Genomic DNA, 24,748 nt, shown 5'->3' with positions numbered 1-24,748 from the left:
TTTTTTTAAACTATCCCTTTAAGTAGATTCAGTTTGTCCAGGCCAACAGTATATATGAATATCTCTGTATGTCATTAGCAATAACCAATGTTAGGTAAAAAAAAGATACACAAAACAATTTATTTCAACAATTTTAATTGTTTTAACAGAGTTTTAATCAGGCTCAATTTGTGCATTCTATGCAAACAACATCAAACAACATGTCAAACAACAAAATGTCTGTCTGGAAGGGAATGAAGCAAGGAAACTTATGCAATTACATCACAGCTCAAATACTGTGCATAGTGGCATGACTACAGTTATTGAATTCACATACTGGTAATCCTGCCATACTTGTCCATCATATACATCTCCTAACACACCCTTTGGCATTTCCCGCTTTCGCCTTTCATCTAATTTCTCTTCAAATCCAAGTCTTTTAACAAGTCCTCCCAGAGACTGCACAACACTCTTGTATCAGTAAGAACGTATTGGATGGACATACTCTTCACTGCTCAAATATGTAGTCTTGCTTAGCAAGGCAGAGCCACATTTCTTCCTTAATGCAGACCTCTGCTGTGGGTGATTATAGAATGGGATGTGACCACAAGTCCTGCAAACCTTTGTACCATCCCGTCTGAGCTCATAGGTTTCAGTAAGCATGTACACTGTCATACATTTTGGACAACCCACATACTGTAAGAAGTCGTCACGGAGGATACCAGTCAATTTCATCATGCCCAAAAGTTTCATTAACAAGTGTTCTGGTTTTTCACTTCTGGCCTGATCACTTCCATGCTCCTCCCCATCTTGTATGTGAGGATAGGGTTCACTCTGCTCCTCAGCAAGGATTTCCCCCTCTTCATCCACATAGTCATCCTATGAAATTTTAAAGGACATATTTAAAACACATGCAATGCACATACTCAGCACCACCATTAGACCATCAGAGATGGAAAAGCCCATCGTTAATATGGCCATTTGAGATTGAAAAGTCCATCATGAATGTGGCCATTTGAGATTGAAAAGTCCATCATAAATGTGGCCATTTGAGATTGAAAAGCCCATCGTTAATATGGTCATTTCAGATTGAAAAGAACATAATTAATATGTTCATTTCTCATCAATAGGGCCATTTGAGTATGAAAAGATTTGAAAACTGTAGTTGAAAAAGATCATGTGCATCTCAAACAGCTAGCTTTAGTGCAATGAACCAGTTAAGTACTTTGTGGGAACTTCATCCACTTCAACTTCATTTTAGGATTTTTTAATACTTTATAAAGTGTGTTTATACTTTAGTTGCTTTCATTAGTTAACTAACAGAAATTTAAGAGTGGAAAACAATCATGTGGGTGAAAATTGTTAGGTTTTCCCATTTCAGCTCTGGATTAGCATGTATTGAACTTTATACTAGTATATCCAAATGTAATTTCATGCTTACCACACAACAAGAGATGTCCAGGAAAAGACGAATGCTTTGGTCATCTGCTGTTTCGTCTGAAAAACAACAAACAGAAGATAACGTTATGCATTATAACGCGATATTCCTATTCAATTATAATTTACTATTAAAATAACAACAACAGTGATAATCAACCACATTTAACTCCAACGTTTTTGTTTAACTTGTTGATTTTATTTTACTTTACTTGTTGATATGTTTTAGTATTGTTTAAAATGATAACATACGTAAAGCAAGCCAAGCTTATATAAAAAATATGTATTTATGCTCACCGTTGTCTGAACTGAAATTCGCTGGGTGCGTTTCTTCAAATTCTTCAATCACTTCTTTTTCTGGGTCCTCGGAGTGCATTTCACTTTCACCAATCTCTCTAACTCCAGTAAAGTTATCTTCCGGGTCTTTACACATGACGGGACATCACTCACAGCGGATTCATGACTGGGTAGCAGCAGGCTCTGTACGTTATCTGACGTAGCCCTTTTGGATTTTTTTCTCCCAAACTCCATTTTTTAAATAGCGCTTTCTGTGGTCAAAATACTGTGTATGACACACTTCAGTGTTGCAATGTTTACAGAAGCGCCGAGGTCGTTTCTTCAGTCTTGGGACTTACATCTTTAAACTGACAGCACACTGTGTTGATTTCACACAGAGCTTCCGGCACATCGCGTTTGTTGTTTATATCATACGCATGCGCACACGTCTCACAAGATTTTCCTTATATCAATAACCTCGCATGTGATTGGAGGAGCCCGACAGGCTTCTCGCCTTCGTCCAATCATGTGCGAGGTCATGGTCACGGCTCACACAGCAGTGTCGACAAGCGTAACAGACGTTTGGTTTGGTGTTTGTAACTCTCCAAGAAGAGCAGACGGGTGCACAATCCCAAGATTGCGGTAAGAATAATTTTATGTATAAGCATATTTTTTGAAGTAGCCCAAGCTGTGTGTTTTATAACTAAGAGGTGTTTTTTGTCTTGTAACTTACAGGAGGCTGTACGGCGTCTCTGAGGCACACTGCAGGCGCTATGAACCAGAGCAAAGGTAACGTTACGATTTAAAGAATATGTTTTTATTCTTGTATAAGGAAATAGATACGTTAATAGATCCGAGCTTAAACCCACACATTTTGTTTTCACAGACTAACGTCGCCTCATATCAAAGCCGTGACCTCCGATTTGCTTGGGGCTATTTCAGCAAGTCCAGATTTACTGCTGAGAATGACGACATTGTTTGTAAGTATAACTTCTAATGTTTTTCCTCATTTCTTGTTTAATTATACCGTGACTCTTTTTATTAATACCAGTCTCATTTAATTGTTTTCCAGCTGCCCGTAAGACGTGTTATGAGTCGGTACGCCGGAGTTTCAGATACAAACAACCTGAACTCGCATCGCAGGCGGAAAATGCGAAAAGTTTAGCTCGGAGTCGATCCAGAAGAAAAATGGTAAGATTTATTATATTAGATCAGTTTTTTGTCAATGTGAGTATTTTTCAGGTCACTTATTGTCCTTATTGATTGTATTACAGTTGCTGGAAGCGAGACGAAGTGTGTTGGCTGAGGATGAGATGGACATTTGGAAGTGCGCCACCATAGATCTCATATCTGATGAGGAATACGGCATTGTTGGCGGGGTGTCTGGATGGATTGTGCGGCCACCGCCCTCTCGCAGCCTGGAACTCTCCGAGCTCTGTGCCACGCTGCAATCCAGATTAGAGGCGATACCAAAGTACCGGGCAACTCACCATATACGCGTGAAAAAGTGACTTTTTTACAACGTTTTTGAGGTTGTTTTTCAACACTTTGAAAAAGATTTTTAGGGATCTTTCCCGAACATCTTAGGCACTTTTTGACGTGTTTGGAGTACAATATAAGAGACATTATGCTGCTTTGTACATAGTTGTGTGTTTATAAATAAAGCTCTTTCTTTGAATAAACAGCTGTGTGTTTATAAATAAACCTCTTTGTTTTCTCTTATATTCCTTGATGTTGTGAATAATGTAGTACATAGCACAATGACATTAATATATAAAAAATGATAACATAAATTATTTATTATTATTATTATTATTGGGGTTTACATTTATAATGAGCCAGGGTGCCCAGTAACGGCCCGACTTGAATTTACTCACTCGGTATTGGCTGAAGCCACTACTTTTAAACAAGAAAAATCCCTTGTGATTGGCTTGAAGTCATCTGCCAACCATTCACGGGGGATTTTACTTGTTTAAAAGTTGTGGCTTCAGCCAATACTGAGTGATTACATTCAAGTGGGCCGTTACTCTAGTTTTGCTGCTATTCACATGCTAATTAGGCCAGAGACGCTCTAACTGGCCGGCAGAGGTTTCGCTGCTATTCATATGCTAATTAGAGGCATCGCACCCGCGCGGGGCTCTCCACCTACATCATGGTTCGTTTATGACAATTTGTGACACAGACAAACGCGAAGCTCGCTGCTGGTAAATTGAGGAAAGCTGCCGAAAATTCGGGAGATTTTCGGGAGCCTACAGGCGCTTACGGGGACGAAAATCCCACTTTTCATGCAGTGCAATGCAGTTAATGATTTGCAAACCTGTAGGTGACAGACACAACATCCTTTGATGTTTAGTCTCACTGCTAGGAGCTTTGGCGTAAGAGTTGAGTAGTCCTGTTACACAAAACCCATTAGGGCTGAAAGGTCAAAAATAACATTTTCCCTCAGATCTGTCCTTCTCTTTATGCAAATGCATGCAAATTACGAACAGAAGCTATTAAACTGTTGATTTAACAAAGTCTCCCCGAATGCTCTGTGAAGCAGGAGTCTTAAAAATAACAGCTTGCTTCAGCAAGAAGCCTCCTCTTTACAGGAATCACGTTTGACTGTGTACGGGTCTTGAGGTCCTTTGGAATAAAAATGTTTTATTGTTTCATAATAGGTTTTTACAGTTCAGCACATTGGTTTCTGGGGTATTTAAAGCAAGCATACACAGGTGTTTTTTAAAGAAATAGACGAAAACATTTTTAGTGCATTTTGTCCAGCCATGTTAGCAAAAGATTGTACAAAAAAACTTTTTACTTAATTCACTGGAAAGACGCGAAATTGCACAGGGTGATGTGAATGATGCAAATTTAACATGAAATCCCACGATATGTACCTCAAATGCGTCTTCAAGTGAAAAATTGACACAAAGTTAAATCTCGCGATTAATCTAGTGCAAAGAACGCAATGCTTTATGTTTGGTGTTTACGCAGCATTACTCTAGCGCCAAACTTACTAGTTGTGCTAAAATGCAACCCTGATACCCAAGAATAATATTTAAAGATAAATTGATCCCTGTTTAGCAGATTGTCATCATGTCTGCATCAAACACATCATAAAGGAAAAACATTTGTGTTTGTTTTTAGCTTTAAAAAATGAAATAAATATAGAAATGTAAGAAATAAATAGACTTACAAAAGCGCAAACAAAAGGACACAAAGCTTTTATACACCGACACAGCGAGAATCAACATGAAGGCTTTTCATCAAAGTGGCCTTTGTGAAGGCAGACAAAAAGTTCATATTGGGGGGCATTAATGTTTCTTTGTGATTTTGGACAACAGGGAGTAAGTGACTTATTAAGTGGTTATTTAAAGATGAAGGAAATGCAGACTGAAAGGTTCCTATAAAATACAAGCAGATTAACAGCCTCTTTCTTACAAAATAAAATAACAACCTCAAATCAATTCATGTCCATTTCACAATTGATTTGGCAAGCAGCCGTGTAATAAACAGGATCACGTAGCAGACAGGGCGACAAAGGAATATTTGTGATGTCGGGTTTTCTGGAGCGATAATGAGCGGCTATTTGCAAATTATACTTGCATCAATCTTTTCAGATCAACTTCATGTACTCATTTAGCCACATGACAACAAGATGACTAGAATTTAGAGATGCACCGATTGACCGGCCTGGACCAATAGCGACAATTTCGATTCCGAAGCTGGTCCTTTTGCACCCAGTGGTGCAAGCAATGACGTCACCACCACACGTACACTCACAGTGGAAGCAGCACTCGACCGTTATCCAATAGCAGCATTAATTTAATTCCGTACGCGGAAACGTGATCCATTTGACAAAGACCGCGAAGCAAACCGGCCCCACAAAACCCGCCGTAATTAGAAACCTTCAGACTGTGAACACAAATAAGACTTGCCTTTTAGCGTGTACAGTACGAGTCGAAGTGGTGTTGGGTTTTTATTAATTACTATCCCGCGTCCGCACCGCATATGTTGATTTGCAGGACTCTGCTCTAAATTACCAGCCATTCCCAGCCCAACTCGGACGTCGCGTTTCCCAAAAAGTGGTTTAATCTTGTGTCTTATCACAAAAGTACAACCCGATCCCAGGGCAGTTTCACAATTGATATTTGGACGTCTAGGGATGCACCGATAGGATTTTTTGGGGCCGATACCGATACAGATTTAAACAGACAACTTCTGGCCGATACCGATGCCGATAGCGATATTAAACACTTGTATACAATGCTATACAGTTGGTCTATTTGCTAGTTTATTTCTGCATCAAATTATTTTTACTGAACATGGATTGGATCAAATTAACATTCAACTGACCAACATAATAAGAGAGACACAAATTAAGGTAAAACAAATATAATAAGACAGCATGACAACCTCCAAAGGTGGTTTTTGCTATTCAGCATTTATTTTATTAACAACATTAACTCATTTTTTACATATAATGGATTTCTTTATGCAGTTAATTAATAAACAATCGGTATCGGCCTTTCTCGTGTTATTGCCGATATGCCGATGGTTTCAAATTCATCAAAAATCGGCCGATAAATATCGGCGGCCGATACATCGGTGCATCACTAACGTCTACTGTTACAATGAGCCTGACTGAGTTTGAGAGCGCTTTATTTTGAGATCTGTGCAAATAAAACATCATCCTATAATTTAATGCAGTTTGAGTGAAAGTGCAATGTTTCATAATTTATTTTATGATACAGTAAAAATAAAGTTTTTAATGAAAGAAAAGTGGATTTTGTTTGTATCTAAGCGTCAATTGTAGTTCTTAGGAAGAAAATCTGAATCAGCAAAAATCGGTATCGGCAGGTCACACCTATAGAAAATCGGAAATCGGCAAAGAGAATTGCAACCGGTGCCTGTCTAATACATTAGGGATGCACCGATACCACTTTTTCCATCTCCGATCCGATACCAATACCCAAATTCTAAGTAACCAAAACCGATACCTGCCGATCCGATACTACTATATTTTTCTTGAACAATTTAAATTGCACGCACACGCACACAATGTTAAATCTGTAGAGTGCTTTCTGCTACATCTATTATCATTTTAAACGTAAAAAAAAACAATAATTTAAAATTATTTACAAGTTACAAGAACATTAGTAATTACTAACCATGGCAGTGTTTAGGAGAAAATAAAGTAGGTACGTTTGATCAAATAAGTATGCTAAATATATTTTCCTTAATTGCGCAAAAATGTCACAGTAAAAACGCTTTAGTGTGCAGATGAGTATTTGGGAAAATTATGCACTTGACCGGACCTTTTATGCACATCCTGGGTACAGAATTGATGCGTCTAAATCATATTTAGTGCGCCCAAATCATACTGTGCTTCCTGGGCGCAGCACTTGAAGCATCCTCAAACGTGAATCCTCGCTCCGCAATACAAAGTTAAGTTCATAACTGTTAAAACACAAAGAGAATAGATGCATCGGAATTGAATCGGTCCTGTTAGTCCAGCAAAAAAGGCCGGATCGGCCCCGATATTGATCCAAAATATCGTTTCGGTGCATCCCTAATACTGTACATGACAAAAACACTCCAACTCCAACTTATACACACATCTTTCATCACAATCCTTACTAAACTTTGGCACTCGTGGAAAAATGTTGAATGCTTCCTTGTGTGGATTTTAGCATCTGATAAATATATAAATAAATAAATGCAAATGTCAATTTTAAACGTGCTATTCAATAAAATGTCAAGAATGCATTTTTTTCGCAAATGGTAGACAAAGGGTAAAAATTACGCAAGATTTAGCTTCATTTATATATCACAAAATAATTCCCATATTTCCAAGATTCTATATTTTTGGTAAGTTTACTATTTTTCCAAAATTTGGAGTGACATTAAACTTTTTTTTATATTTTTAAATTTTTAAATTCTGCTATTCAAGTGTTACTTAGCATCTGTTAAACATGTAAATCAGTAGGTCACCATCTGACATAGAGGATTTTCCTTCCAGTTCCCCTCCTCTTTCTTTCTCTCGCTCTCTCTCCGTCCACCCCGCCTCCCCCTCACTCGCTCTCTCCCTCTCTCTCTCGTCCCTCAGTTCTCAGAGTCGCTGGTTCAGGATGGATGTCTCGTGTGCGCACAAGCCATCACTGAGTGCCGGACTGCGCTGCATCCCGACGGCAACGTGTGCATGAGTGTGCGCGTGCATGCCCGTGTGCATGCGTGAGAGAGGAGAGTTGCGGGGGAGACGCGAGCGTGTGTGTGTGCGCGGGTGCGATCGGGGCAAATCTCTCTGTGGAATCTCTCACGCTGGATGTTTAACCATCACAGGAGGCTCGACTGACGGCACGTCTGCTCTCACGGACGAACTCCAGACATGGCAGACCCTCTCACCGGGCTGACATCTGTTCTCAAACCCTGACACAACCCTGCACCGCCAAGAGAGACGACATGCGCTGGTCATCTCTCCCTCCTCTTCATCACGATCCTCATCACTGATCTCTGTCTGGAGGTGAGTCGCTCGCTCGTTCAGCTCACGTCTTCACAGCACCTTTAACCTGTCAGGTTACTCGAATCTCAGTGCATAACGCAAGCGAGATGATCAAAGAATGATCAACTGGAAGAGATGAATAATGCGGCAAAGTGAATAAAAACTAAAAGTAGAGAATTAAAAGTTGATTCGACAATGCTGTGAATTTGAGACGCTCATCCGAAGTTCGTTTAATGCTATGATAATGTTTTCATTACAACCCACGCATGCAGAGCGAGAAAGACAGAGATGGGGAGGGTTTGCTGACAGCTGGATGATGGTAGTGTAAAACATAAGTTGAAAGCAAACAGAAGATTTAGAAACAGTGCTGGTTAACCAGGGACAAATTAAAAAGCTGACTAACAGATTACAATCGTTTCATCATTTACTCACCCTCATCTTTTTTTTTGTCAGTTTTATCTATGAAACAAACAGAGATGTGCTGAAGAATAGACTGTGAGCTATATAACATATAATGTATATTGTAACAGTCACTGTATGTCATCTGAATCCATGCATCGAACCAATATTTAAGTTGCTATTTGCTGGAAATCTTCCCATCATAAACCTTCAATATATTATATTTAAGTATGCTGTTTGATATGTATCATGCCAGGATTTACATCGATGATGTCAAACTCCCGTTGATAAAGTAAGAGAAGTGTAAAGCGAAACGTCTACAGTTGCGTTTAACGGAAAAAAGCAAGTCATACGACAATATATTTGGATGTAATAACAACGTGACTGAGTAAAAAAGTTTTTCCTTTTAAGAAAAGGTATCAGTGGCTAAATTGTCCTGATAAAAAACCCTTAAGAAAAAGTGAACGGATGTACATTGTGTGTGTGTGATCACGACTGTCTTCCCATTGGCTCTTAGCAAGCACGTCATCCTCATGCAAAACACACCCATCCCCAAATTACCTCACCATTCAGAGAGAGAGAGAGAGAGAGAGAGAGAGAGAGAGAGAGACAGAGAGAGAGAACTTAATAGCTTTATTCATATACATATTCATACAAATGCGGTCACAAAGTCTGAGATAACTCCTGAAACATACAACTAATATTAGCATCAATACGAGTAAAAAAAGCATTGAAATGACAGCGGCATTCAGGCTGGCATTGACCCCACAGAAAAGTTCATGTAAAACCCGATGATCCGTGTTCCTCAGCACGAAGACATTTTCAAAACGACAACTTGTACTTGAATAGTAGCAAAGAAATGTGACCTTTAACGTTAACGTCATCAGCGGCACAATCACACATTTTAATAGGTGACGTACAAACACTACAGAGTCTTAAGTAAGTTTCTCATTATCTCTCATCATTTGTCTTGGTTTACAAATTGAATAAGATTAGATTAGAAAATGATTGTTAGACTTTTATAATCCCATAAGGTTTAACTTAAATCCTACTTCAAAAAGAAGGCACCTATATAGACATCAGGGCAGCTTATTGAGGTTTGAAACAAAGCCTGAAGTGAGCAAAGATACTGAGTCATACAGTTGTGCTCCACATCAAAGACAACCAAAGCAAAATCCATGTGAGAAACACGTCAGATCAGAGACTTGATAAAGATGGAGATAAGAGATTGTGTAAGATGCCAGTGAGTTAAGATATTGGACTAGACTGAGAATAATCACAGGCCTCACAAATTAAAATGTTTCAGTCACAAAGAAAGCAAGCAATGGCTGTTTGTGTAATGGGTTGATTATGAGCTTCATTTCTCATTGTACACATGTACTAGAGAAGATATGCGTGTGTGAAATACTCAAGCAATAAATAATTCACACACACGTCCATCACTGTCTACACAACAGTGTGTGTTTACAAATACTGTCAGAAAACTCAAGCTTTACTATTAGTATGGCCTAATTCTGCCAATATGATCGGAGAGATGAGTATTGGCATTTCCATTCCAACACGCAGAAAGTCCAGAAAGAGAGCAGTACTGAATACATATTATCGCATAGCTTTGACTTTACTGGAGCAAGTACAGTAAAATCTTTATCTACCCACACAAAAACAACATATACATAACAAAATTATAAGTATCTCAAACATATCCTGAAATCTCTCATTATATTTGATATCTAGCAGCAACAAGTTACATCCAGACCACTGCAGTTAAACCTTAATTGGGCGTACACACCAAACTCGAATAGATTACATACAAAGTCAATGCAAAGATGCGAATAAACAGGATTCAATTGGAAATAGATGGGAATAGACGCACATTAGCATCATTCAGGAGATACATATGCCCAAATAGGTGCAAACTGACGAGAATAGGCACAAACTGACCCAAATAGATGGGAAATAGAAGCACATGTCGCATCTTTTGGAAGATGCATATACTTTTTACTTTTACTTTACTTACTTTACACTTTATTGTCCCCTTAGGGAAATTTTTCTTGGGCAGTAGTGTGTGCTGCATCTTCAGTTTCAAATCACATATATCATCTGACATTCGCATGGACATGTAGTTACATATACACCCTCCAGTCGCACAATCCATGTACCACTTCATCATATGCGCGAATAGGCGCAAAGTGACCTGCATAGATGGGAATTAGGCAGAAAATAGATGGGAAATAGACGGGAAACAGACAGGAATTAGACTCACATTTCGCATTATTCGCGAGATGCATATGTGCAAATAGGTACAAACTGACACGAATAGGCATGAATTGACCCAAATAGACGGGAAATAGACGCATGTGTCGCACCTTTTGCGAGATGCATATGTGCGAATAGGCGCAAAGTGACCCGAATAGACGGGAAATAGACGGAAAATAGACAGGAAATAGACGGGAAATCGACAGAAATAGACAGGAATATACAGGAATTGACAGGAATAGATTCACATTGCGCATCGTTCGCGAGACGCTTATGTGCAAATAGGTACAAACTGACAGGTATAGGCATGAACTGACCCAAAAAGACGGGAAATAGATGCATGTGTCGCATCTTTTGCAAGATGCATATGTGCGAATTGGCGCAAAGTGACCCGAATAGACGGGAAATAAATGGGAAATAGACAGGAAATAGATGGAAAATAGACAGGAAATAGACAGGAATAGAAAGGAATAGACAGGAATAGACTAGCATTTCGCATCATTCGCGAGACGCATATGTGCAAATAGGTGCAATCTGACACAAATAGGCATGAACTGACCCAAATAGACGGGAAATAGATGCATGTGTCGCATCTTTTGTGAGATGCATATGCGTGAATAGGCACAAACTGACATGAATAGGCATGAACTGACGCAAAAAGATGGGAAATATACGGGAATAGACGCACATTTTGCATCATTTGCGATACACATATGCACGAATAGGTGTGAATAGACGCGAATAGGCACAAAATGCGCAAATAGACGCAAACTCACACAGGGCGATGTGAATGACGTGAATTGGGCGGTGCGATTTCTGCAAAAACATACAATATTCACTTCAAATGCAAATCTTTGTGCAAGTTGAAAATATTCAACTCGAGCGAAACATTTGCATAACACGAAGTTAAATCCCATGAGCAATCTAGAGCGAGGAACGCAATGCTTCCTGTTTAGTGTGTACGCAGCATAACACAACGTAACGTCTTGCACACATACCCACACAAATGGACATAGCATGTAAAACATTTTCCTAACTTCAGGGCATCTATTTCAGTGATACGTATATGTTCGGCAGTGTGATCATTTAACATTTGATGTTAGCTCACAGCAGCTGGAGGTAATGTGTCAGATGTCAGTGTTTGTTCTGTTCGTTTATGTCTATGGCAGCTGAATGCATCTTTACAAATGTTTTGTAAGGTTCATTTGGAAGGTGAATGAAGTCGCATGTCCTCCCTGAACCCTTTCTTTCTGTGTAGCTCTTTCCTTTTATTCACCAAAGCATCTCGTCTCATTTAAACCGCCTCATGATTCTTGCCCTGTTTCTGGGAAATAAGAGCTGTACACTGATGTCTGATGCTCTATAGAGTCACTCAACGGCATTAGAGAGATAGCGAGACAGAGACAAAGAGAGATTGTGGATGAATAAGAAGCTGTACAACAGTTAAATACGGTTGGAAACTGGCCTGACCTCAGACTACATCTCATGAGCATTGTTTACAATTGACATACGGCAGACCCTTTAACCCAAAGCAACTTACTGAAGTATTTACTAAGGTAAAGTGAGTAATTCCCGTGCCACCGGCATCTCCAAATGGAATTGGCAATAAAAAGGTTTTAAGCTGATCTCTTGAATATGCTATAAAACTTACCATAAATCAACTTAAGTATGACTTATAGTTATCATTGCACAATAAACTAGGTCGAGAATAAAAAGTTTAACATTAAAGTTTCTTTAACGTGTGTTTGCAAGAGCGTGCATGTGTGTAAAGCTTATTTTTTCCTCAGGTTTGAGTCAGATACACGTCAGCAACTTACTGCAGGTGAAACACAGCTGAACACTAATGTCTGCAAAACCACAGAGTAATATTTTAAGGTTAATGAGGCAACACTTTATAATGACTTCAACAGCATTTACATCTACATTACAGAACTAAACACTTAACATATCATTATCCTAGCAGTAAAACATAATGAAACATTGATTCATAGATTTTCATAATCTTCATATAACAAATAACTATCATAGAAATGAAATGAATATTTGTTATTCTTAATAGTCCTGAAAATGATGCCACGATCCAAAATATCCTAATTCCATTTTTATCCTTTTGAATTATAGATGAAAATCCGCAAAACACTTTCAGGAGATTCACCTTATTGATTGTCATTAATAACTTATGAAAGTCATTCTGAAGTGTTGCTAAAGCACGAGTAAGATCATCGACAGATCTCCAGTCAAGTGCATTAACGGTACGGCCGACTGTGACAGGTTGATAAATGTGAATGTAAAGGACACACTAGAAAGTCAGATGCAATCTCACACGGCTCAGTGTTTAAAGTGTCCTCTCCATCTGAACCAAACCTTTAAAACGCAGGCTAAAGATACGCTTTTAACACAGCACGTCAACTTTTAGATAAAATTCCTGTACAGCAGTAAGGCATTCAAATGCTTTAGCATTGAAGTGACATCATTTATTATAAGCACAATCCTCTATTAGCATCAGTTCAGATGCGTCTGGATCATGCAGGCTGGATCATATACACTGGCGTTAAAGGGACAGTTCAGCCAAAATGTCCTGGCTGTTTCAAGCTTTACAATGGCAGTAAATGGTGCTTCTGATTTGAAGCCTAAACAAGTCCATCCATCCTTCACAGAAGTAATCCACATGTCTCTGGGGAGGGGGTAATAATAGGCATTTATTACATATAATAAATGTTTTTAAACTAAATTAAAAATATTTTTTTACTTTGGCTTTTCAGTAACTTTGGTTTAATAGCTTTTTGTTTCTACTGATTTTTCCTATATTGTTATATTTTAAATTATGTTGTCTTATATTCTTTAATATCTTTTAAATCGATTTATTAAAATTAATGTGTGTTTGTGTGTATTTTATGCATTTTCATTGTTTATGTACTTTGTTTTGTTTCTTTTTTTTAACTTGTATAGCACTTTAAACTGCATCAATGTGTTTGGAAAAGTGCTACATTAATACAAATTTGATTGACTGATTGATTTTGAGGGCAATCAATGCGATTTTGTAAGAAAAATATCAATATTTAAAACTTTACAAACAAAAATAACTAGCTTCTGGTAACGACCGACGCATGTCCACTATGTCATAGTCATACGTTGGAAATGCACTCTTTCATGAATGCACGTGTGCATTGTGAAGGATGGGCGGACTTTGTGGGCTTTAAATCAGAAGCACCATTTACTATCATTATAAAGCTTTAAACATTTTCTAATATAACTGTGATTGTGTTTGCCTAAAAAAATTATATTCATAGACATCGAGAATGCCTTGAGGCAATTTAAATTTTTGGCTCAACAATCCCTTTAATGTACCTGGGTTCACGCACAGTTAAAGTGAGGACACACTACTGCATACTGTACTCTCCACAAATGTGCATTTCTATATTACATAAACAGATAATATTTGCAAAAATAAAGCAAAAATATCCAAAGCGTAAACACTGTAGACTGATAAGGCTAACAAATCAAAGTTTTAAACCAACTATTTGAAATGATTCAAAATGAAAATGAAATAGTCAACAAAGCGCATTAAAACATCTCTGCATTAAAGATGAACCTTTTATTTTACTGTCAGATTCTGCTGTGTCATCTAGTTTTTATTGATATTACCAGTAGAGCTTTTAAGTTTATTACATTAAAACTCTCGTCTCTCGTTGATTTAAACACAAACATCATTAAGAAGGTCTGTCTTAATTACTTATGAGTGTTTAATATGGTCTTGATAGTAATAAACATTAGCAGTAATGTATTTTATTCTCATCTATAACTCTCTTTTGGAAAAAAACAGAAAAGACAGAAAATACAATCACACATAGCATTTAAACAGCCTCTATCTCTATCTATTCTTACTTCACATGATAAGGTTTGAGTGTTTGTTACTGAAAACACAACAATATCATGAGAACCTCAACAGACAAACCAAAGAAATAAATCAAAGAAACGCAGAATATAAAGCTGGAGATCTGAACCTCCACACAATCTCTAGATGTGCCATTTTTATCTGTTCCTTTCTTAAACAACACCAGGCCCTGTCAGGAAAACAACACTGATCTTCTGCTTTATTTAAACTTGTGGATCATAGGAGAATAACTGTGAAATGTTAACTGTCCTTACTGTACAAAGCTTTTAGTCTTACATTAACACGTTTGATTGCATCTTTTACTAAACTGCCTTAAAACCAACATAAAAATGATAAACATTTAACCCTGCCTTTGCATCACAACAAAAAACTTTATTCAATATCTAATAAGTAATTTTCACGGTTCTGATATTTCTTTTATAATGTAAAGCTGCTTTGAAGCAATGTAACATTGTAAACATAACATACAATTGCTTAATACGAATATTTATAAGTAACTATTAAAATAATTTAGACTGTAATTGTGGTAAAGTGCAAGTTACAAAGAAGTTACACAGAGTAAAAGTTAAGAGTAAAATCATAGTAAATTGAGAGAAAGGTCAAGACTATCAACAAAGCATTTTAATAACAATTGAAATAAGATAGAAATCCTCCAATAATAGTTTCATAACAACTTTAAATTCACAAAAAGATTTCAGGCTTATTCAGATAATCTGCATGTGTAACAGAGGATGCATCCTTATGGGACAAACAAATTCAAATGTAATGCACTTAATGCAAATCTAATGCACATTTTTCTTTATGTTAAACACCTAAAACAGGTTACTCTGAAATAAACACTACAAATAAAACACACCCATACCATTTCTCAAGAGGCAGTCATGTACCTGATATCGTAACACTCTTTCCATCTGGAACAACAAGTGCATTTTTTTTTTTTTTAAAGGACAGGGGGACAAAGAAAGAGATGCGAGGATCTCAGATGAGAAAGTTTACAGGTCACTTCACTTCATTATCACGTCTATGGGGGCAGCCTCACAAAATCAGCAATGCCTGTCCATCCCTGTGTGAGTTTGTGTATGCGTGTTTCCTCAGCAGGCTTTGAACTTAAAATACAGCGGTTAGTGTTTGCATGAGAAAGCAGCAGGAAAATGCAGATGATCTTGACACAGACAGTGAAGGAAGACCTCTCTGTATAGGCAAAATCTGCAAAATCCGAAAGCACATCCATCCACTGTCCTGTCTTACAACTAAAGCCTGCTGAGAAACAGATATGTGTGTGTGTTTAATCAATGTGTTTAGTGTTATCCAGAGAAAACATCACTGATACTTCTGCTTAAATGCAGATCTGCGCATCTACAGCCTTCACGTTGCCTTCACATGATGATCCACCGCCAACATTCCCGGCCATTTTTCTTTCCTCCGAGCGGCACAAACATGGCGACCTTTTAATTAAACATGTTGGCATGAACCCAAAAGAAGGTTAAATTGGTCACAATAGTCAATACAGTCCTGAACTAAAATCCTTAATCCTGCTCAGATCCAAGCTGTTCTGTATGGAATTACAAACCAAATATATAGTCCAAGCCAAAGTCTCTCTGGCCCCGAGTTTTGTTTGAAAGCGAGTATGTGTTTTATTATTCACCAAGTAACCATTTGCACTCTCTCATGGGGCATACACAACAAATTGATAGATTACATACAAAGACGCGATCAGACGAGTCCTCACGCAGGGCAATGCGAATGATGCAAATTGGGCGGTGCAAATGCCGTGAAAAAATTCGCTATTCACCTCAAACACGCCTTTGCGCAAGTTGAAAATATTCAACTCAATAAAAAAAATGTGCATGGCGCGCAAGTACGCAAGAAAGCAACGCGATGCTACGCGTTTGGTGTGTACGTAGCATTAGTGTGCAATGTTTGTTTAAAGAGCACCTATTGTCCGATTCACATGTTTACATTTCCTTTGGTGTGTAAGTGTGTTTTGGTAAATGGTAAGGATATGCAAAAGGTACAAACCCTAAAGTAAACAATGCCGCGAGTCTCTGTAGGCAACAGTTTACTTCCTGGGATTGGTGATGTAGACAAGACCGACAATATTATAATTCCTCCTGCTTGGACTCACAGTCTGTAAGTTAACTCCTGTTAGCATTGCATTGTGAGCGAATCTTTTAAACATGGTAAGGAGCGTCACATTTCCTGCTGATGTCAGAGGTTTTCAGGCCAATCACAACGTACAGATTAGCTGGCCATTCAGGACACAGAGCTTTTCAAATCCGAGCGTTTCGGAAAGAGAGTAAAATCTGGAGCTACAAAAATGTAATAAAAATAATTACTTTTTTAACCATAAACCACACGAATACATTGTATTATACCAAATACACATAATAATGTTTTTTTTACAAATGAAATGGTGCACTTTGTCTAACCCCAAGTATGACAAACTACAAAATTCACTAATAAAACTAATATTTGACATTTCTATGAGCATGTGAGCAAAAAAAGTACAACAACAATCCATACAAGAGCAGCGCATTTTCCTACAATCGAATAATATACTATCGAATACGGTCTGGAAAACCTCTCAAGGTTTAAATGCACTTCGATCCCAGAGAATATGAGTTACTTAGCTGCACTTCTGTGGAGACAACATGTTGAGCGCCTCTAATGCTTTGTGCACTATTGGATTATGTCTATAATTCAATCATTTGATAAAGACCTTGAAAAATAAGAGGTGAACCGGTGGTGACAAACCTTCAGTTACTGTACTGTAGGTCACCAAGAGCCTTTCAGGATCAATACGTATTGCAGACATCATTAGAAACCTTCAATACGGCAGGGGTACACACACGCACATACTGTACGTACACACAGACACACAACAATCACACACACCCACAGAGAGATCAATGCGGGAAACAGGATCATGTACTAATGGTTTCACCGGATGCAAAGTAAAATCTGCACTTTAAAAGCTGTATTAGTTCATATCATCATCTCTTAGACAGATTCAGAAGCCAAACCTGTAACACACCCTCCTGAATCTGATGTATGATAAGCGTAACCTGGTTTTGAGGAAAAGCCCGGCCCGAATGCACTTCTAGCTAAATTCAATCAGAAAGGAGAACAGCTCCGGTGCTCCGAAGAAGCATTAAAAAGCCAGGGATTATGTAAACAACAAACCAGGGGGATTATTTACATAACACGTTAAAGAATTAATTCATCAAATTATTTTCTCACAATTGCCTCGGATTTGATATTGTGGTATCATAGCAACAGCCAAGTGGATTTCTTTAAGAAAGCTGTATCTGGGGATTTTCTGTTGTCGGTTTGCTCTCTTGAAAATCTTTATTGCCTTTAACCATTATATCCTACAAGACCCTGCAATGATGCAACACAAATCAACACAAACATGGATAACACAAACCTAATATAACGTTAACAGAAGATTTGATTTCGTTTGTGGTGTCTGCTAAGAAAAGAATCACTACCGCTATTGCTCATACATTGGTTTAGGGATCCGAGCACACCCCAAAGCTGTAGTATTAGACGTGTTTGTGTTATAGCATGACTAAAACCGAATCATGTTGTTTGTTGAGGAAAAGACTGCATGGAGTACATGGAAGAAAAACTTATACACACTAAAGCAGCAACAGCCAAATAGGAATCACGAATCATAATATTTTTGACATGCACAAAGGCAAACACCTTGCAACCACACACTGTCAGACAAAAATGGTCAAAAAATGGGCCATAGCTTTCACCGGGCCAGTACACTTTCATAAAGTACCTAAAGAGTTCATAACGAAAGTGCATCGCAACCATCCGACATACTGGTACCAAAGAGTGCATATTGCTTTACATACAGGGCTCGAAAGTACGACCAATTTGGAGACAGTCAACATGCACAAAAGCGACGGAGTCTGTGTGTGCGCGAGAGAGAGAGAGAGAGAGAGAGAGAGAGAGAGAGAGAGAGAGAGAGAGAGAGAGAAAATGCACGAAAGAGAGAGAGACAAAATGTTTGCGTGGCTGCGTGCAAAAAAGAGCGAGAAAAGAAAAAACTCATATAAATCCATGAAAAACTGAAACACCTTTACCTAGTACCACTATATCAACTAATATCTCATTAATACTGAATTCTCTATTGCCAAATCAGTAAAATAAATCCATTGTGTGCTCTTGTACTCATTAACCAGAAATTAACCTCAGAAATAGCACCACCTCATAATCACTGCATTGACTTGTAGAAAATCATCATTAGCCAACAAACTTACCCGGCATTAAATACACAGATTTCATGTTTTCAGTCTCTGTTTCCTTTACTAGTAGCTATGCGTCTCGTATGACTTGGGAGTTATGTTTTTACTTGCATGTTGTTATAAATTATATAACTTATTTTGTGTTTCCAGTAATGGCAAATCCTGCCACAACATTAAAACTGCAAAGAAAGATGGGAACAAAGCAATGTAATAAAAGTATTTTTAGGAAAAAGATATTAGAACAAACATCTTGCATGAAAACAGCATGAAAATTATAAAATACATGTTAATTTATATTCTGTACATTTAACCACTATGGGCACTTGTAAAACTGCGCAGTTAAATGCAATGCAGTCAAAAATTTGGGTGCACCCACTTTTTATCCAGGTGCACCTAAGTAAAAAAGGCGCACCAGTGCAACCAGTGCAAAAAGTTAGTGTAGAGCCCTGTACATATTAGCAATATTGGGGGTAACGCATTACAAGTAACGTGCATTATGTAAAAATATTACTTTTCTGAAGTAACAAGTACAGTAATGCATTTCTTTATAAATGTATTAATACATTAAAACATTAATATTTCAGTTACTTTTAAAAAAAAGTAATGCAAGTTATTCTTAGTTTAATTAATTTGATTATAAAATTTACTGAATTAAAATGAACGTAGTAACCTTAGCAGAAATAGTTTGAGTCAGAAACCGAGATGGCAGGCCAGAGCTTGACATTTTTGCAATGGAAATATGCAATTTCTGAATGCAGAACTTCTCTCAAGCCTCAACCAAGTAAGAAAAAGTAACGCAAAAGTAACTTTAAAGTAAAGTAAGTATTGCTTTCCATTAAAAGTAACTAAGTAACACAATTAGTTACTTTTTGGGGAGTAACTTAATATTGTAATGCATTACTTTTAAGAGTAACTTCCCCAACACTGCATATTAGTACCAAATGTATAAATATCTGTACCTAAATGGTACATATTAGGACTAGAGGTCGACCGATTTATCGGCCGGCCGATTAATTGGCCGATTTTTGGCATATTTTAAAAAATCGGCTTTGGCCGATTTTGCTGCAAAATTAGGCCGATTAATAGGCAGGCGCATCTGCGGGCACCTAAGCGCTGTTGTAGAGCTCGTGACGCTGCCTGCCTCTTGCTGCAAGCAGCTCGCTCCCGTCTCGTGTGTGTGCAGCCGTGCCTTGTTGTTCACAAACAGCTTTACTAAATGATGGCGGATCGCGCGAATTAAGCAGCCAGTACAACAGCGCGACGGGGTTATGTCTCGCGGTGCACTGTCCGTGCAAAGATTAGGCTCATTTCATGTGATTAATGAGTGATGATGAGTTTTGTTTGCGTGACAGAGAGAGAAGAGCCGCGCCCGCACGCTTTCTGTCTCCCTGCTTTTATTACTCAAAACAAAACTGACCCGATGGCGAAAGGTCGGAAGACCAAATCATATCCACCGAGGAAATGTTTTTCGTGTTGTTACAGTAACACTTTGTTTACAGTTTTGCGCTGCTCAGCCTGGATTAGAACACAGCGCGTCCGATTCGCGAACTGACTCCTTTGAACGGATTCGTTTGAATGAACGGTTGAAACAACAGATCTGTCCCAACACTAAAGTCACAAGACGTCACTGTCAGCACAATCAGTCACTTATAGCGTCTCAGAAATGAGAATGTAAATGTGTTTAAAAAGATTTGCCCTAAATAACAGTCTCAACTAAAAACCATAGACATTTACTATGTTAACTTTATGATGAATAAATATTTTATCAGGTCTACCAAATAAGGATTTTATACTACAAAGCAATAAAAGCCATGGTAAAAAACTGATCAAAGATGATGACAGCAGAGTGTCAGGTAATAATCTGTGTCTGATAAATGCATGGTGCAGAGGAGGTTGTAAAACTCTTCAGAAAGACCAGTCATATATTTTTAAATACTTTGACTTAAATAGTGACATTTTTGCATTTAAAATATCTGCTAATAATGATGAGAACATTTTGATTATTATGTACATATAGAAAATCGGCCAAACATATCGGCCATCGGCTGCCCTGATTTCTAAAAAATCGGCATCGGCATCGGCCAGAGAAAAAGCATATCGGTCGACCTCTAATTAGGACCATATAAAGAGTACTGCCCCAGTCACAGTTAAGGTCCATTTTAAGGCTTTTTACACTGGAAATAGTTAACCCCAGGTTATTCTTAACCCTGGGTAACGAAACCCTGGGATATCTGTTTAACGTTTCACACTGTTCATACTAAACCAGAGGTTAAGAAATAACCCTGGGTATTCATAATCTGACATTTCACACTGTGCATTGTTAAACCCTAGGTCAGGTGGTCAGGTGTCGCCAACCCTCCTCCTACACACCTGTTAGTAATTATCAAGCAACCCTGAACACCTTGATTATCTGTTTCAGCTGTGCTTTAATCTACATGCTTCCGAACAGATTCAATCACACTTAACACACCACAGAAAAATCAGATAAGATAATCGATACAAACATAAAAACGATTTACCTAGAATTGAGGGGAAAAATCATTCCAAATTTGTCCCGATTATCTTATAGTATGTGGCAGCCTTTAATAAACCCTTTAACATCCAAAAAAACAATACAACACAACAATTTTTCTAAAAAAATATTTGATTACACTATTTTATCTGCTTCATCTCTCACATATTCTGCCTCTGTGGAAAAATCTTGCAATATTCAACAAAATTCACACTTCAAGAACCTTAGATTCACCCTACATCCTCAAGATAAATCGTCTCCAAAGAAAAGATCATCAACAGAATGTTTCTTCCAGAATACAATGTGAACTTCACACCACTAAAAAAGCCTGGTTGACTCATAAACCTCAGAGGGAAGCTGGAAGTGTTTGTCAGGGCGATGATGCTAAATCACAGGGTAAAAAGTGTCTGGCTGTCTCTCTCTTTCTATTAGTTAGCTGAGGGCTGGAGAATTCAAGCAGGCAGAGATATGATGCACTTTCAGTCGGATCATTCTCTCGGTGTGCGGCCGCTCCGGGAACTCAGGAGATTAAGGGATGCAATTAACTACCAAAGACAAACAAGTCATGGGCGAAGACAACACTTATGAGATTGGCTCCATAAATTTAACCTCAAACAAGCCGAGCTGGTTAATGTGGGGCAGGAGGCTAATTTAGTATTTGGGAATTTTGGTGAGTGTGAGAACACTGGTGAATGATTTCACAGCTGTGCCCTTTCCTAGTTCCTTGATTGATTATTTTCACATTTGTGTCGGATGGTTTAGGCAAACGATATAAATCATAAAAGTTCTCAACTGTTTGTGTTGCAGGAACAATGGTGAGCAAGGAAGCCGGCAAATGCGTGCTCACCAATTCCGAGTCCGACTCGGAGGCAGCGACGGCTTCTATGGCCCTGGAGGTCAAAGGGCCGTCGGACGACAGTCGGCACGTACGCAAGCGCAACAAAGCCCTTCAGGTACGCTTTAAGGACATCTGCGATGCCCAAAACGAACAGGCGGCTGCGGCTCGTGGAGGGAAGGCCGTTTCTTATAAGGTGGCTTATCGCAAGTACATGACTGTCCCGGCTCGGCGGTCTATTCCCAATGTCACCAAAAGTACTGGAGTGCAAACATCGCCGGATCTTAAAAAGCGTTACCAGACTTTTCCATTCGAGAGAAAGAAAGGCCACACGGTCAAGCACGCCGCTGCTGTGGAAAGCAGTAAAGATCATGATGACTTGTTTGTTATTGACGTAAAGCGTGCAAAAGCTACAGAAGGGGGGGGACATAACGTGAGAAAAACCCGAGCATTATTGCACACCAGCAAGTGCATCGCAACCATCGAACAACATCCACCAACCAGGGACTGTACAGAGAGAGCAAACGCACTGTGTTCGGACGCTTTGGTTTTACCTTGTCCGACAGACGGGACCGCAGCGGGAACGGACAACTCGGACTATCAGATCTGTAGCGTTAGAAGTAAACACAGCAAGGGCTTCCAGACGAACTCTGAAATGGATCGCTCAGGCAAGCTGCAGTTGTTGAACTCCACGGACAGCAGTGGGAATATCCTCCAGGACTCGTCGTCTAAAGTATCAGGACCCATCACCTGGAACTCTCTTACGCAAGTGGAATGCTTGGAGAGTCCGACCGAGCGCAACAAACGCAAAAAGGCACTGCATCTCAACGGCCTGCAGGCGCAGACGTTGCCACGGGCCAGCTGCACGACGCAGGTTCAGTGCCACGTGGGCACACTGTCCGCTCGCCCGCTGCGTGCCATGGAGGATGCGGCTGTTGCCTCGGTCACCACGCCACCCGTTCCCATGCCGGCGCCTCCTTGCAGAGCCGGCGCAGCTTCAGGAAATCTACAAACGGATAATGAGACGTGCAAGCAGATTGTACCCGTCCTTCAGGATGGGGATGTTAAAGCACAGCTCCAGGCCATGGAGAACATGATCAGCTCCAGCCAGGAAACCATTAAAGTACTGCTGGGTGTCATTCAAGAGCTGGAAAAGGGAGAAGCTCACAGAGAGGGGTAAGATGATCAGAACTTTATTACCCAGCATGCATTGGGGCTGCAGTGTATAATGAGAAATGATGAAAAGATGAGAAAAGATGAATTATCAATCAGGTTTTCCCAAACATAGGAATGGCATGGGGATGCACACTTCTGTCATACTACAATCCACTTTATAGTTGTCCTTGCACATAAAAATGGAACAAGAGAGACTTTAACATCTAAATTATGCACCATCTACAGTTAGTTGTGACATCAGCAATATTGACATCACCTTGATCAAACTCCGGACATTTGGAGAAAGTTCTCCAATTCTTGTCTAAAAATTGCTAAATCTTTTTAATTTTCAAGAACACCAATTAATCTACCAGTTGAATCTACTCCAAATCAGGGCAAAGCCATTAAGCAATGACAAACGCTTTTACGAGAGAAGACTTAGATATTGAAGCACTTCACTAAGACAAGATTAAGAAAAAGACAAAACAAGAGGAAGTGCTTTTTGTTTGATTAGTGGTTAATGCCTTCACATCAAAGAGAACAAATGGATAAACTACATGACTACATGGACTTCATAAAAAGTAAAAAAAAAAAAAACATGTCTGCACAAACGCTACAGAGTCCAACACGCCTCACGTGAAGAATGCAAATAAAAGCAGCTTGGCTTGCAAAAATAACCCATTACATGAGCATTACATGTATCGCTGAAATGTAATCGCTGAATATTCACAGTCAGAGCCAACCAAGGATAAAATAACAAGTCTCACAGCATGACATCATGCAAATCACCCTAAACGCACACTATAAAATATTCACATTTTACTTTCTGCCGGCTAACTAGGCATGACGTACAGATCTTTATTTATTCACAAAACTGTGAAACACTAAATGAGGCTTTTAAGAGATTTGTTTGCATGCAATTTAAACTATGCACAAAACCGAATGTAAGATTTAAGACAGGCTTAACCTCCACAATACACATTTCTGCTGTGAAGATGACAACGCTGGAGGCCCGCAAGGATAATGATTAAAAACTGCATTAATTACCTGAACGACGACAGGTTGACGTCATCTACCTGAAGCACAATTAATGTCACAGCCAGAGTTTCATAAACAACCCACCCAGAAGATGATCAGGAGACCTGACAACATCATCATGTGGATTATTAGATAACCATTCAACGCTGAGAAAAAACGTCTGATCAACAAAACAATCCTAAAATACTCAAAGTTTAGCATTCATAGACAAAACCATGACACA

General features: G+C 38.8%; 2 protein-coding genes across 5 annotated transcripts in view; one reads left to right on the top strand and one right to left on the bottom strand.

The window, feature by feature from the left end:
• dock1 (dedicator of cytokinesis 1) overlaps window positions 1-24,748 on the bottom strand; it is a 286,009-nt gene that overhangs the window by 106,901 nt on the left and 154,360 nt on the right. The window lies entirely within an intron of this gene.
• The window catches only part of LOC135744634 (inhibitory synaptic factor 2A), a 47,485-nt gene continuing 30,537 nt past the window's right edge, over window positions 7,801-24,748 (top strand). Inside the window, exons 1-2 of the mRNA XM_065262898.2 lie at window positions 7,801-8,197; window positions 22,305-23,508. Coding sequence (XP_065118970.2) covers window positions 22,310-23,508 — 1,199 coding nt within the window. The 5' untranslated portion in view covers window positions 7,801-8,197; window positions 22,305-22,309. The remainder of the gene's footprint in view (window positions 8,198-22,304; window positions 23,509-24,748) is intronic.

This window comes from Paramisgurnus dabryanus, chromosome 1 (assembly GCF_030506205.2).
Source record: "Paramisgurnus dabryanus chromosome 1, PD_genome_1.1, whole genome shotgun sequence".
Lineage (NCBI taxonomy): Eukaryota > Metazoa > Chordata > Actinopteri > Cypriniformes > Cobitidae > Paramisgurnus > Paramisgurnus dabryanus.
Note: the sequence above shows the minus strand (reverse complement) of the source record. Positions and strands in the feature narration are given on the sequence as shown.